Raw genomic sequence first — 9,953 nt, 5'->3', positions numbered from 1 at the left:
TCAGGTGAGAACCCTGGGAGATCCATCCCCAGAAGTGACAGTAGGCAGAGTTTTGGGGTGACACATTGTGTGGTGGGGAGAGATGTTGGTGCACTTGTGTCTAGGGTTGTTGGGTGCCTGAGCAAGGGGGAAAGTGCGCAGGCTGGGTGTCAGCGTGCATGTGAGAGAGAGACCTGTCCTGTGGCTGCAGCTGCTGTGATTGTGTGTCAAGCAGAGGGTTGTATTTGCGGGTGGGGTAAGCAAAGCAAAGCGTAGATAGCTGTGCTGGGGGGTGCAGAGTGTGTGAGGGGTGCGAGTGAGAAGGAGGGGACCCCACGGGAAAGGCTGCATGCGTGTGCCAGCTGTGTGTGTGACGGGGACTGTGTGCAGGCTGTGCGTGTGCAGGAGGGCTGCAGAGGCGTGTGCGGGGCTGTGTGTGTGCGGGGCTGTGTGTGTGTGTGTGCGGGCGGGCCGTGCACGCCCGTGTGCGAGTGTGGGTGTGCTTGTGCGGCGGGGCAGCCGCCGCGCTGTCACTCAGGGGTGGCTGACAGGAGCTGCCTCTCCAGCGGCGGCAGATAGCGCTGATTGCTGATTCGAGGAAGCAAAATAGCAATTGTAATTATGGGCTCTGATAAGATAAAGGAGGGCGCGGGGAGCGCGGGGACCGGCAGCGGGGCACGGCCGGCAAATTAGCAGCTGTCACTCAGCGCCGAGCAGGCGGCGCCGGCCCCGGCCCCGGCCAGGTACCGGCCCCGGGGGCCGCCCGCCGCAGCCCCGCCGCAGCCCCCGCCCCGGTGCGCAACAGGTGGCGGGGCCGGGAGGGCCGGGGCTCGCCGGAACAATGCAGCCCTCGGCGGCCCTGCCCGGGCTGCGGGGCTGAGCCCCGTCCCGCCGCCGCCCGGCCCCATGGCCCCGCAGCGCCGGCCCTGAGGGCGCCCGCCCGCTCTGCAAGGTAAGCGCCCGGCGGGGATGCTCGCGAAGAAATCGGGGGTGTCCCGCTCCCCACCCCGGTTGCGGAATTTGCTCAACCTCACTCCTTCTCGAAACTCCGGCCCCCTCCATCCCCCTCCTCCGGTAATCCTTTTAATGTCTGGCACGTCCCGGGAGGGCTCGCCCGCCCGCTCCCAATCCACAACGCGCCCGCGAAGCGGCGAACCCCCAGCGGGGGGAACCGCGTCCCCGACCCACCCTCCGAGCCCTTAAACCCCGTTTTACGGATGGGGAAACTGAGGCACGGGCTGGGGAGGGAGTCCGCCGACCACTGGCCGCGGAGCCCGGTCCTTAGCGGCAGCCCCAAGCCCCGGCGACACCTGGCCCGCCGCTCGCTCCGCTTCGGCAGGTACCGCCGGGACCGGGAGGGGAGCCGGGGTCCGGCCGGGCTTCCCCCGTGGCGGCTGCCGCCCCCCGGCCGCGCCCGCCCCCGCCGTCGGGCTGAGGGTCGGCTTCGCCTCCCGCGGAGGCAGCGGGGCCGCGGAGCGGGGCGGGGGGCTCCCCGCGGCAGGGGCCGCCGGCCGAGCGCCCCGGGGGCTGGCCGGGCGGTGGGGCCGCCGGGCCTTTCCCCTCTGTAGCCGCTTGTGCCCTCCTTTCTTTGGGGCGAGGACGTGCCGGCAGGGCGAGAGGAACCGAGGAGCTGAGACAGCGCAGCGCCCCCCGGGCGCTCCCCGCCGCCGCCGGGCCCCGGGCCCCCGGCCCCGCATCGGCGCCGCGATGGACCCTTGCTCTTCGCTCTTCAGCTACGTGTGAGTACCGGCAGCCGCAGCCCTCCCGCCCCGCGCCCGCAGCCCCCCTGGCTCACACCTCTCCCGCTTTTCCCCCTCCCAGGTTAATGCACTTGTTCGTCCTCTGCCTGCAAGCCCAGGTAAGTGCCCGCCGGGCTGCCCGGCTTTGTTCGCCCCGCGGGGATGGGGGGTGCCCCGCCGCCGCCGAGCGGCTGGGCAGGGAGGGAGACAGGGAAGAGGAGCAGTTTAAAACCCAGGAGACAAAAGTTGCCAGGTTGTAAAAAGCCGGAGCCGAGGGGGACCCCACCTTTCCCGGGACGCAAAATAAGGTGCGGGGGACTCCGGCTGCGAGGCAGAGAGTACCAGGATTTCAAGGAAATACGCAGGGTTGTCTTAAAGCAGCTTTATTCCTGTTCCCCCGACCTCTAATTACACTGTGGATACCCCCGTCCCTCTGCTCCGTTTTTTTCCCCCCAGTATTGCTTCATCCAAAAAAGTAAAGCAGAATTTAAAAAGGGAAAAGAAACCCTGCAAAAGCCTTAGTAAAGAGTGCAGGTTTTGATTCAGCTTAAAAGTGTCAGACTTTAGCATCGCTGGTTTGTATCGGCAGAGACAGAAGTGACATGAATAGATTAAACATCCCGGGCAGAGCTTGTGCAACACCCGCATACCAGCAGGCACGCGTCGCTGGGAGCAGTGCGCCTCCAAACCGGGGTGAAGCCCCCCTTCCCCCTGAGATTACAGGTGCAGAAGCTTTGTTTAAAATGCCCTTTAAGCTACTTTATAAAATTATTGTTATTTTCCTGGAAGCTTGGGGGGGAAAAAATGGAGTTTCCAGCTGAAAAGTGAAGGGAACAGAGCACTGGGATTGTGCAGTTGTATAAAAACATAGCTGTAATATTTTGGAGTATGAGATGGAGACCAAATAGCAGCATGGCTAATGACCTCTCCTCCACATGGTACCCTCATCAGAGCTGGGGAGAGAATCCTGCTGCATTATCCAAAACCCTTCTATAGGAAACACACATGCACAGGCAGAAGCAGAGGGAGAGAGATGACATTGTCAAGGGGAGATATCTCTATAAAGCTGGCTTTGGGAGAGCAGCGGCTTTTGCTTTTATTGTGGTTTTCTGTTGTTGTTTAAGACAGGAGGAAATCTTCCCATTTGACGTGGGGGTGGTGGGGGGTAGCCCCAGCCTTCTGATGTTGAAAGGAGCGATCTCCTAACATTTGCTCAGAATACATCTTTATAAATGTCAGGGAGCAGCGAAACTTTCCAGACTTAAAAGAGGGATTTGAGACGAGGGGGGAAAAAGACTTCTGTGCCAGCTCGCGAGCCGGGGCTGAGGGGGGGAGCAGGTTTGGCCGCTCGTGAAAATCATTTAAAGCCCAGGAGCAGCAGTGTTGGGTCTGGAGAGGATGGGCTCAGCTGCAGCTCGGTGTGCTGGGGCTAGGGATGACCCCGTGCTGGCAGCTAACAGCTGGCTGGGGATGAGAGCTGTGTTTGCATGGGTAGCATGTTGGTGTCCTTGGGTGGTTATACCACTAAATATCTGCCCTGGGGTATGGTTTTCTTGTAATTCTTATACCTCATAATTCTACCATCTCTGTGAACTTTGTGTTTGAAGAACTTAATAAGTGGGGTACTTGGGAGCAAATAAAGAACCTGAGACCCAGAGGACAGGCAGCTGTTGAAACTGTTGGGGTGTGTGCCCAGGGCAGCTGGAGCAGTTGTACGCTCCTGCAGAGGTGAGAGAGTTGTAGGATGAAAGCACCAGCCCCTGAGAGGGCAACATCGTGCCAACCTGGGTGTCCCACCTTGATCCCCTCCAGCTTCCAGCCTTGATGCCCATCTCAAGGTACTCCAGTCCCAATCAGGACCCACCGAGTCCTGGAGGTGCTTCTGGGGTCACCAAGACCTGTTCTACTCCTGAGCTACCAGCACCTCTGCTTAGGGCATGTCTGGAGAGAGCACAGATCTGTACAGGGCTCTCTGTCCCCGAGCTTAATGCTCCTTCTCCTGGAGAGACTGTGATGGCACAGGAGGCACTGCTGCGGTCCTGGCTCCTGCCTCCCGTAAAGCCCAGCTGCAGGCCAGCGATCTCAGCTCAGCCCGCTTGCCCCGCTGAGGAGTAGAGATTATAATGGTGTGTTGTATATTTTTTAATTTCCTAAAGGTAACTGTTCAGTCCCCACCTAATTTTACACAGCATGTGAGGGAGCAGAGCCTGGTGACAGATCAGCTCAGCCGGCGGCTTGTCCGTACCTACCAGCTGTACAGCCGGACCAGCGGGAAACATGTGCAGATCTTGGACAACAAGAAAATCAATGCGATGGCAGAGGATGGGGATGTGCACGGTAAGGACACACGATGGGGGGAGCTGGGGAGGTGTTCGCAGCCCGGCGTGGCGATTGATGATTTCCGTCCTGTTTGTTAGCCAGAAATCGTTAAAATCGTTCAGCTTGTGGGGGCTTGTAAAAGGAGAACATAGGGGTCAGTAATCAGCAGCTGTGTGATTCAAGGTGAGGGCAGGTTCCCTGTGCCAAGGGAGGGGACCAATTCTTGAAGGATAGGTTCTGCTTCTTTCCTTTTAATTCCTGGTTTGCACCTGACTCCGAGGGCTTGGGGCTGTGGCATCCTGAGCATCATCAGACATTTTATCCCGGTTCTTTGCAGGGGTGGGAATCCCTGAGACTTTCTTTTGAAACAGAAATGGAAAGTAAACTTGAAAACGAAGAGGCAGGGAGGAGAAAGGGAATGACTGCTTTGGAAGCCTTCCCTGATCTAGGACTGTCTAAAGTGGCATTTTCCTGTCCCATCCCTTCCTTCTCAAAACAAATCACGGGGAAAGGGTCAGGGAGGCAGTCAGCTGCAGGCAGGGACTCTGCAAGCTTGAGAGCCTGCGCTCTGCCACGGCCCCTCTGCATCACCCTGGCACCCCCTCCCCAAAACCTCCACCCTCTCTGGGCCAAGGGGACCCGTCCCTCCGCTGGGGACTCTCGAAGCCCAAACACTTTGATCGTGTTGGGATGGTCAGACGCGGCGCAGGGGTCAGTGGGGCCAGTGAGCCCCGGCAGCACCCGGGGCCGGCTGCGGGAGGCCTGATCCTGCACCCGGGGCAGGGAAGTGCCTGTGTTCCTGTGCGTTGCACACAGGTATCACAACTGTTTTTCTTTGGTATTAGCTGGATTTTCCCTTTCTTCCTTGGGTAGATTAGTAGAAACCATTTTTTTTCTTTGCCTGTCTGGTTTTTGGGGGCTATTTCTTCATTTTGCTTTGGCTGAAAATTTCATGCTGGACATTATCAGTACAAGCACAGTGCAGGTTCCTTGTGATGTTCCATATATCTAGAATTAATCTTGCAAATGAATTATTCCCTTCCTGGAGCAGCTCTAACTTGAAAGGGCAGTAGCTAATTTCCAAAGCAAAAAAAAAAGAAAATCCCATCTTGTTTTAGACCTCTAACGCCTGGATTTTAAAAAACAGTTAGTGCATATTTAAATAACAACCAGGTTTAAATACGGCCAGAAGGAGGGGACTCGTGGTGGCTTGAAAAACTCTATTAAAATGTAATAAAAAAAGGTTAAGCATTTGAAGAGCTAAGGAGGAAAATGAAGACTGATCTAAACCAGAAAGAGAACAAGCAGTTTTTCAGATGTAAAGTTTTAAAAGAGTTGCAAGTCTGTAAATGTTAAAATAGAGGTTCAGGATTGTTCTGTATGAATCTCTAGGGAGGCCCCCATGTCTGGAAGAACTATTAAAACGCTTCTTACTTTCACCTTTTTTAACATTTCCTGAATACTTTCTCCTCTTCGCAGTCCAGTTGGGGGATCAAGTGTGTCTCGCTGCATTTTTTCAGCATTTACGTAGCCACTTTCCCTTCAAAGTTTGACCATGAAACATAATTTTACTGGGATAAATCTGTCACTTAAATGAAAGAATAGAGTTGAAAACGTTAAGCCTTCCCCCTTCCCCAAAAGAGGAAGGGGAATAAGAAAAAGGAATCCCCCCAAATGTTATTTAGAAATCCACTTTTGTAGCAAAGATCCCCCCTCCCCAAGCCCTTCCTTCTGCTTTTTTCTCTTTTTTTTTAGTCTCATTTTTGGGGGTGGGCGTGTAAAAGGGGTTGATTTATTTTTGCAGATGACCCCTTTCCCCATGCTGACACTTTTACAGCCGACTTAACATCGAGTCCGGTGTTTTCAGTTATTTGTCTTAATTGTCAATATTTGATTGACTTTTTTTAATTCTAAGGGAAGGCGGGCGGCTGGTGCAGCCCAGCCTGTCCCTCCCAGGCTGTGCTTGCCACCAAGAAAACCACTGCCAGCTGCAGCTTGGACTCGACCCCACGAGTGGCTGGAGACACCAGCGCAGCTCTCTGCCCACTTGCTGGCTTTTGTCTGTGCCCAGGGTTTTCTGTGGATTGGGGCTGGAGTTTGCAGGGTTCACACACTGCCTGCAAGGGTCTCGGGGTGCAAGTCCCTGGGGCCAGGTTGTCTTCATCCTCTGTGGATAAGGGTCTGGAGCGACACATGGGCTGGGCTCGTGCAGGCCAGCAAACCTGTCTGGTGGCTGTAAATCACAGCTGCCCTTCGGGGGGGGGGGGGGGGGGGGGAAGAGAAAAGTCCGAAAGAGAAGCAATGTGCATCTTTAAAGCAGGGTTTTGTGCTCATTGGGGCCAAGGCCTCCCCACTCCCTCCCTCTTTCCCTCTTCATGCCTCCCTTCCTCCCTCCCTCCCTCCCTCCCAGCTCTTTCTATCTCTCAGAGAGAAAAATCAATTCTCCTCAAACCTTTTACTGCCTCCAAGATCAATTCCACCCCTTTCCCCAATATAGATAAATAGGGGGTCACTGTCTCAGTGCTTTGTTTGCAGAGTGCCATCGCTCCCGTGGGTGGTTTTGGGGATGCTAGGTGCTTGTCAGGCTCTGGGCATTGATCAGCACAGCCTGGAGTTTGCTCTTCCCAAATTTCTTGTCTCTGAGTTCAATTTGTCTGCCTAGGGGTAGGGGGATGTGAGTGCATGGTAGCCTGGGGACAAGAGATGCTGCAGGGCGATATTGACAGGAGGGGTGCCTGCATGCACATTAAGCTTGGCCTGTCTAACAGCACCAAATCAGTTGGCCCCAGCAAATTTGGGGATGACTTTTCCATTGGTCAGCTCAGCAGCTGCCAGTACTGCCTGCTTGCTGTCCCCACCCTTGGTGCCATTGACCTCAGTAGCACCTGTCATAAGCGGGATGCAGGGTTGAGGCACTGCAGAGACAGAAAGGCCATTTGCCCCTAGCCTAGAGTGTGATTTAGGCTCAGTTTCACTTGTGTGCACACTTACAGCCTCCTTGTGCTGTTTGAAGCATCCTTCTGCAGAGCCTCCCACTCCAGAGCCCCATCATTGCCCTCACTGGGGCTCACTGGAGGCTGAGCATCCTGGGGTAGATGCTGTACAAGCTGCAGTGAACTGCATTCCTGAGAAGCTGAGCAGCCCTTGTGCAGGAATCAGAGAGGATAAATAAGGCATCAACGGGCTTAACCCCATAATAAGATTGTAGGCTTGGAACCTTTGTGACCTGTCCTCTAATTGCCTCCTGGACAGCACTTACAGTACTATGGGCTGATGCTGGGCAAGAGGTGATGGGACAGTCACAGCTGGCTTTTCAGCATCGTGGGGAATTCTTTGGTGCTTGGCATGGCACAGACCTTTTGAGGTGCAAACAGGTAGCCACCGTTCCCAGGGGGGCCATTCCCAGCGGGGCTTGCTCTGGGGACAGCAGCTGCAGGAGCGGGAAGAAGGATGTCCTGTCCCCATCCTCCCCCCTCCCTGGGAATGGATGGGCTTTGGGGCTTGGGTTCCCAGGGTGAAGGCAGGGAGGGAAGGTGACAGGTCTATTTATAGGCGGCCCATCGACCCAGCAATTTGCATAGCTCCTTCGGAAGTCGATCGATGCCTCCATTAAAAAACTGAGACCAAATCAATACGCCCTCTCGACTCGTGCAAAGGTGAAAGGCATTAAAAGGGTGGCTGTACCCTTCACGCCTCCCCTGCCAGCTGCAAAGTCACTGCTCCTCCTGCAGCCCTGGCCTGGCAGAGGGACACGGAGCGGTGTCCCCTGGGCTGGGGACAGCTGGCAGCACACTGTGCACGTGCAGAAGGTGCCTGTCTGGTTCTTGGCCACAGGCACACCCAGACTTGCCTCAGTTTGCAGGGCAGCTGCCTTGTTCTCTGCCAACCAGCGTGTGCCCTGCTCACTGCCCTGCCTCCATCTGGGACATCTCTGTGATACCTGAACCACTGAGCTCTGTGGAGCTGGGTAAAACAGAGCTACTCCCCGTCCAGCACAGCTTAAGGTGGCAAAGGGACAAGGTGGCAAAAGGACATGTCCAAGGTCATGCAGGGACATAGGGGCAAGTCAAGGGGGAGTGGGGACAGGCTGTATCTTAACCTCATGTGCTGATTTTAGGGCCAGAGACCACATGTCTGCAGTGCCCAGCATCAGGGTGCATTGCTGGGGTGTCCATACCTGTGCCAGCCCTATCCCACAGCCCCTCTGACCTCCCTCCCTCTCTCCCCTGCTGCTCTCCTCAGCCAAGCTCATCGTGGAGACAGACACCTTTGGGAGCCGCGTGCGTATCAAGGGGGCAGCCACAGGTTTCTACATCTGCATGAACAAGAAGGGGAAGCTGATTGGCAAGGTAGGGTGCAAGGGTATGGGCAGGGAACTGCTGGGGACACGAGTGGGGACTGCCAGGAGAGGAGCTCTGCCTTTTGGGGGCAGGGGGACAAGCCATCCTGCAGCCTGAGGGGGAGCAAGAGAGGTGGGCGGGTGCCGTGTGGGGCACATTCCTTCTATCTCTCCGAACAAATAGGCGGATTGCTGGTCTATTCTCCACGATTACATGGTACAAGTGCCAGGAATGTTAAGATGCTCCATGGGGCTGGCCCCAAGGCCAGACCCCACCACCTGCTGGTTTGTCATGCAGCTTCTGTGCCTTGATGCCCCTTCCCGTGGTGGGGGGCCTGGACATGCAAAATCCCTCAGGAACAGTGATTATCTGCAAGGATTTTCCACGGCAGCTGCTTCCTGGGGGCTGCCTGATGTGGGTCCCTCTCTAGTCCTGCTACTGCCCATAATGGGGGGAGCTCAGTTCCTGGCTACCCCATGCTCCCTCAACCACCTGCATCCATGGGCACCGTCACCACTGACCTCGTGTTGCTTGTCCTGCCGCTCAATGCTCCTTGATGCCCCTCCTATATTAAAGACTCCAGGGGGACAGGATGGGTGGGTGAACTGGGATGGAGAGTTTGCTTATGGTTACATCCAGGTACAGATGGAGGCCAAAATTCCCTTATGGATGTGGGGGAAGTTAAGGCTGGGACGTTCCCCTATGGATGTGGTGGAAGTTAAGGCTGGGACCAGCTGGACTGGCACGTAAGCAGCAGTGAGCAGTGTTTGTGTCACAATGTCTTCTCACTGCAGCTTGTTAGGGAAAAGCACATTTTGGGCAATTCTGACTTGTGGGAGAAGTGAGCCTTTGGCTGCCCACAAGCTCTGCAACCCTGCTGCCACAGCAGCCAGCGCAGGGCGGGGCAGCGAGAAGCAGCCCTCTGAGAAAGTGCCCGCTGCTTAAATCTCTGCTCCTGTCCCCTTCCCAGAGCAACGGCAAAGGCAAGGACTGCGTCTTCACGGAGATCGTGCTGGAGAACAACTACACGGCGCTGCAGAACGCCAAGTACGAGGGCTGGTACATGGCCTTCACGCGCAAGGGCCGCCCGCGCAAGGGCTCCAAGACCCGGCAGCACCAGCGCGAGGTGCACTTCATGAAGAGGCTTCCCAAGGGCCACCAGACCACCGAGCCCCACAGACGCTTTGAGTTCCTCAACTACCCCTTCAACCGGAGAAGTAAAAGGACTAGAAACTCCAGAGCGGGCCCTTGATGTGCCTGCCCCTGCCTCCTCTGCCTGCATCTCTCCTGGAGGATGCTCCTCTGAGCTTGGTGGACTATATGTAGAGACTTTCCCATATGGGTATCAAAGAAAACAAGAAAAAGGGAGGGGGGAGGATAAAAAAAATTACCTGCTCTAGTTGTTGGTACTTTTTTGGGGGGGGGGGGGGGGAATGAGAGAGGCTCTATTTTTGTACTCCAGCTTTAAAAGTAATGAAACATTCAAAGACTGGTGAAGGGAGAAGAGCCCTTCACTTAGAAATGTTCTAGTCTGTTTGGGGTTGTGCTTTATTTTGTAATTTTTTTTTTTTTTTGG

General features: G+C 55.8%; 1 protein-coding gene across 2 annotated transcripts; it reads left to right on the top strand.

The window, feature by feature from the left end:
- The first annotated feature begins 1,578 nt into the window (after nt 1-1,578).
- Nucleotides 1,579-9,678, top strand: FGF8 (fibroblast growth factor 8). 2 transcript variants are annotated; one of them, XM_041461411.1, is made up of 5 exons: nt 1,579-1,718; nt 1,801-1,837; nt 3,875-4,055; nt 8,280-8,386; nt 9,348-9,678. In XM_041461411.1, exons 1-5 carry the CDS (start codon nt 1,687-1,689, stop codon nt 9,627-9,629), a joined length of 639 nt encoding a protein of 212 aa, XP_041317345.1. In that variant the 5' UTR covers nt 1,579-1,686; the 3' UTR covers nt 9,630-9,678. The 2 variants fall into 2 exon arrangements, with proteins under 2 accessions (XP_041317345.1, XP_041317346.1); XM_041461412.1 differs by having other exon boundaries at nt 1,583-1,837; nt 3,908-4,055.
- Nucleotides 9,679-9,953: the final 275 nt, after the last annotated feature.

The sequence above is a fragment of the Pyrgilauda ruficollis genome, unplaced genomic scaffold, assembly GCF_017590135.1.
Source record: "Pyrgilauda ruficollis isolate IOZ18807 unplaced genomic scaffold, ASM1759013v1 scaffold15, whole genome shotgun sequence".
In the NCBI taxonomy this organism is placed as follows: domain Eukaryota; kingdom Metazoa; phylum Chordata; class Aves; order Passeriformes; family Passeridae; genus Pyrgilauda; species Pyrgilauda ruficollis.
Note: the sequence above shows the minus strand (reverse complement) of the source record. Positions and strands in the feature narration are given on the sequence as shown.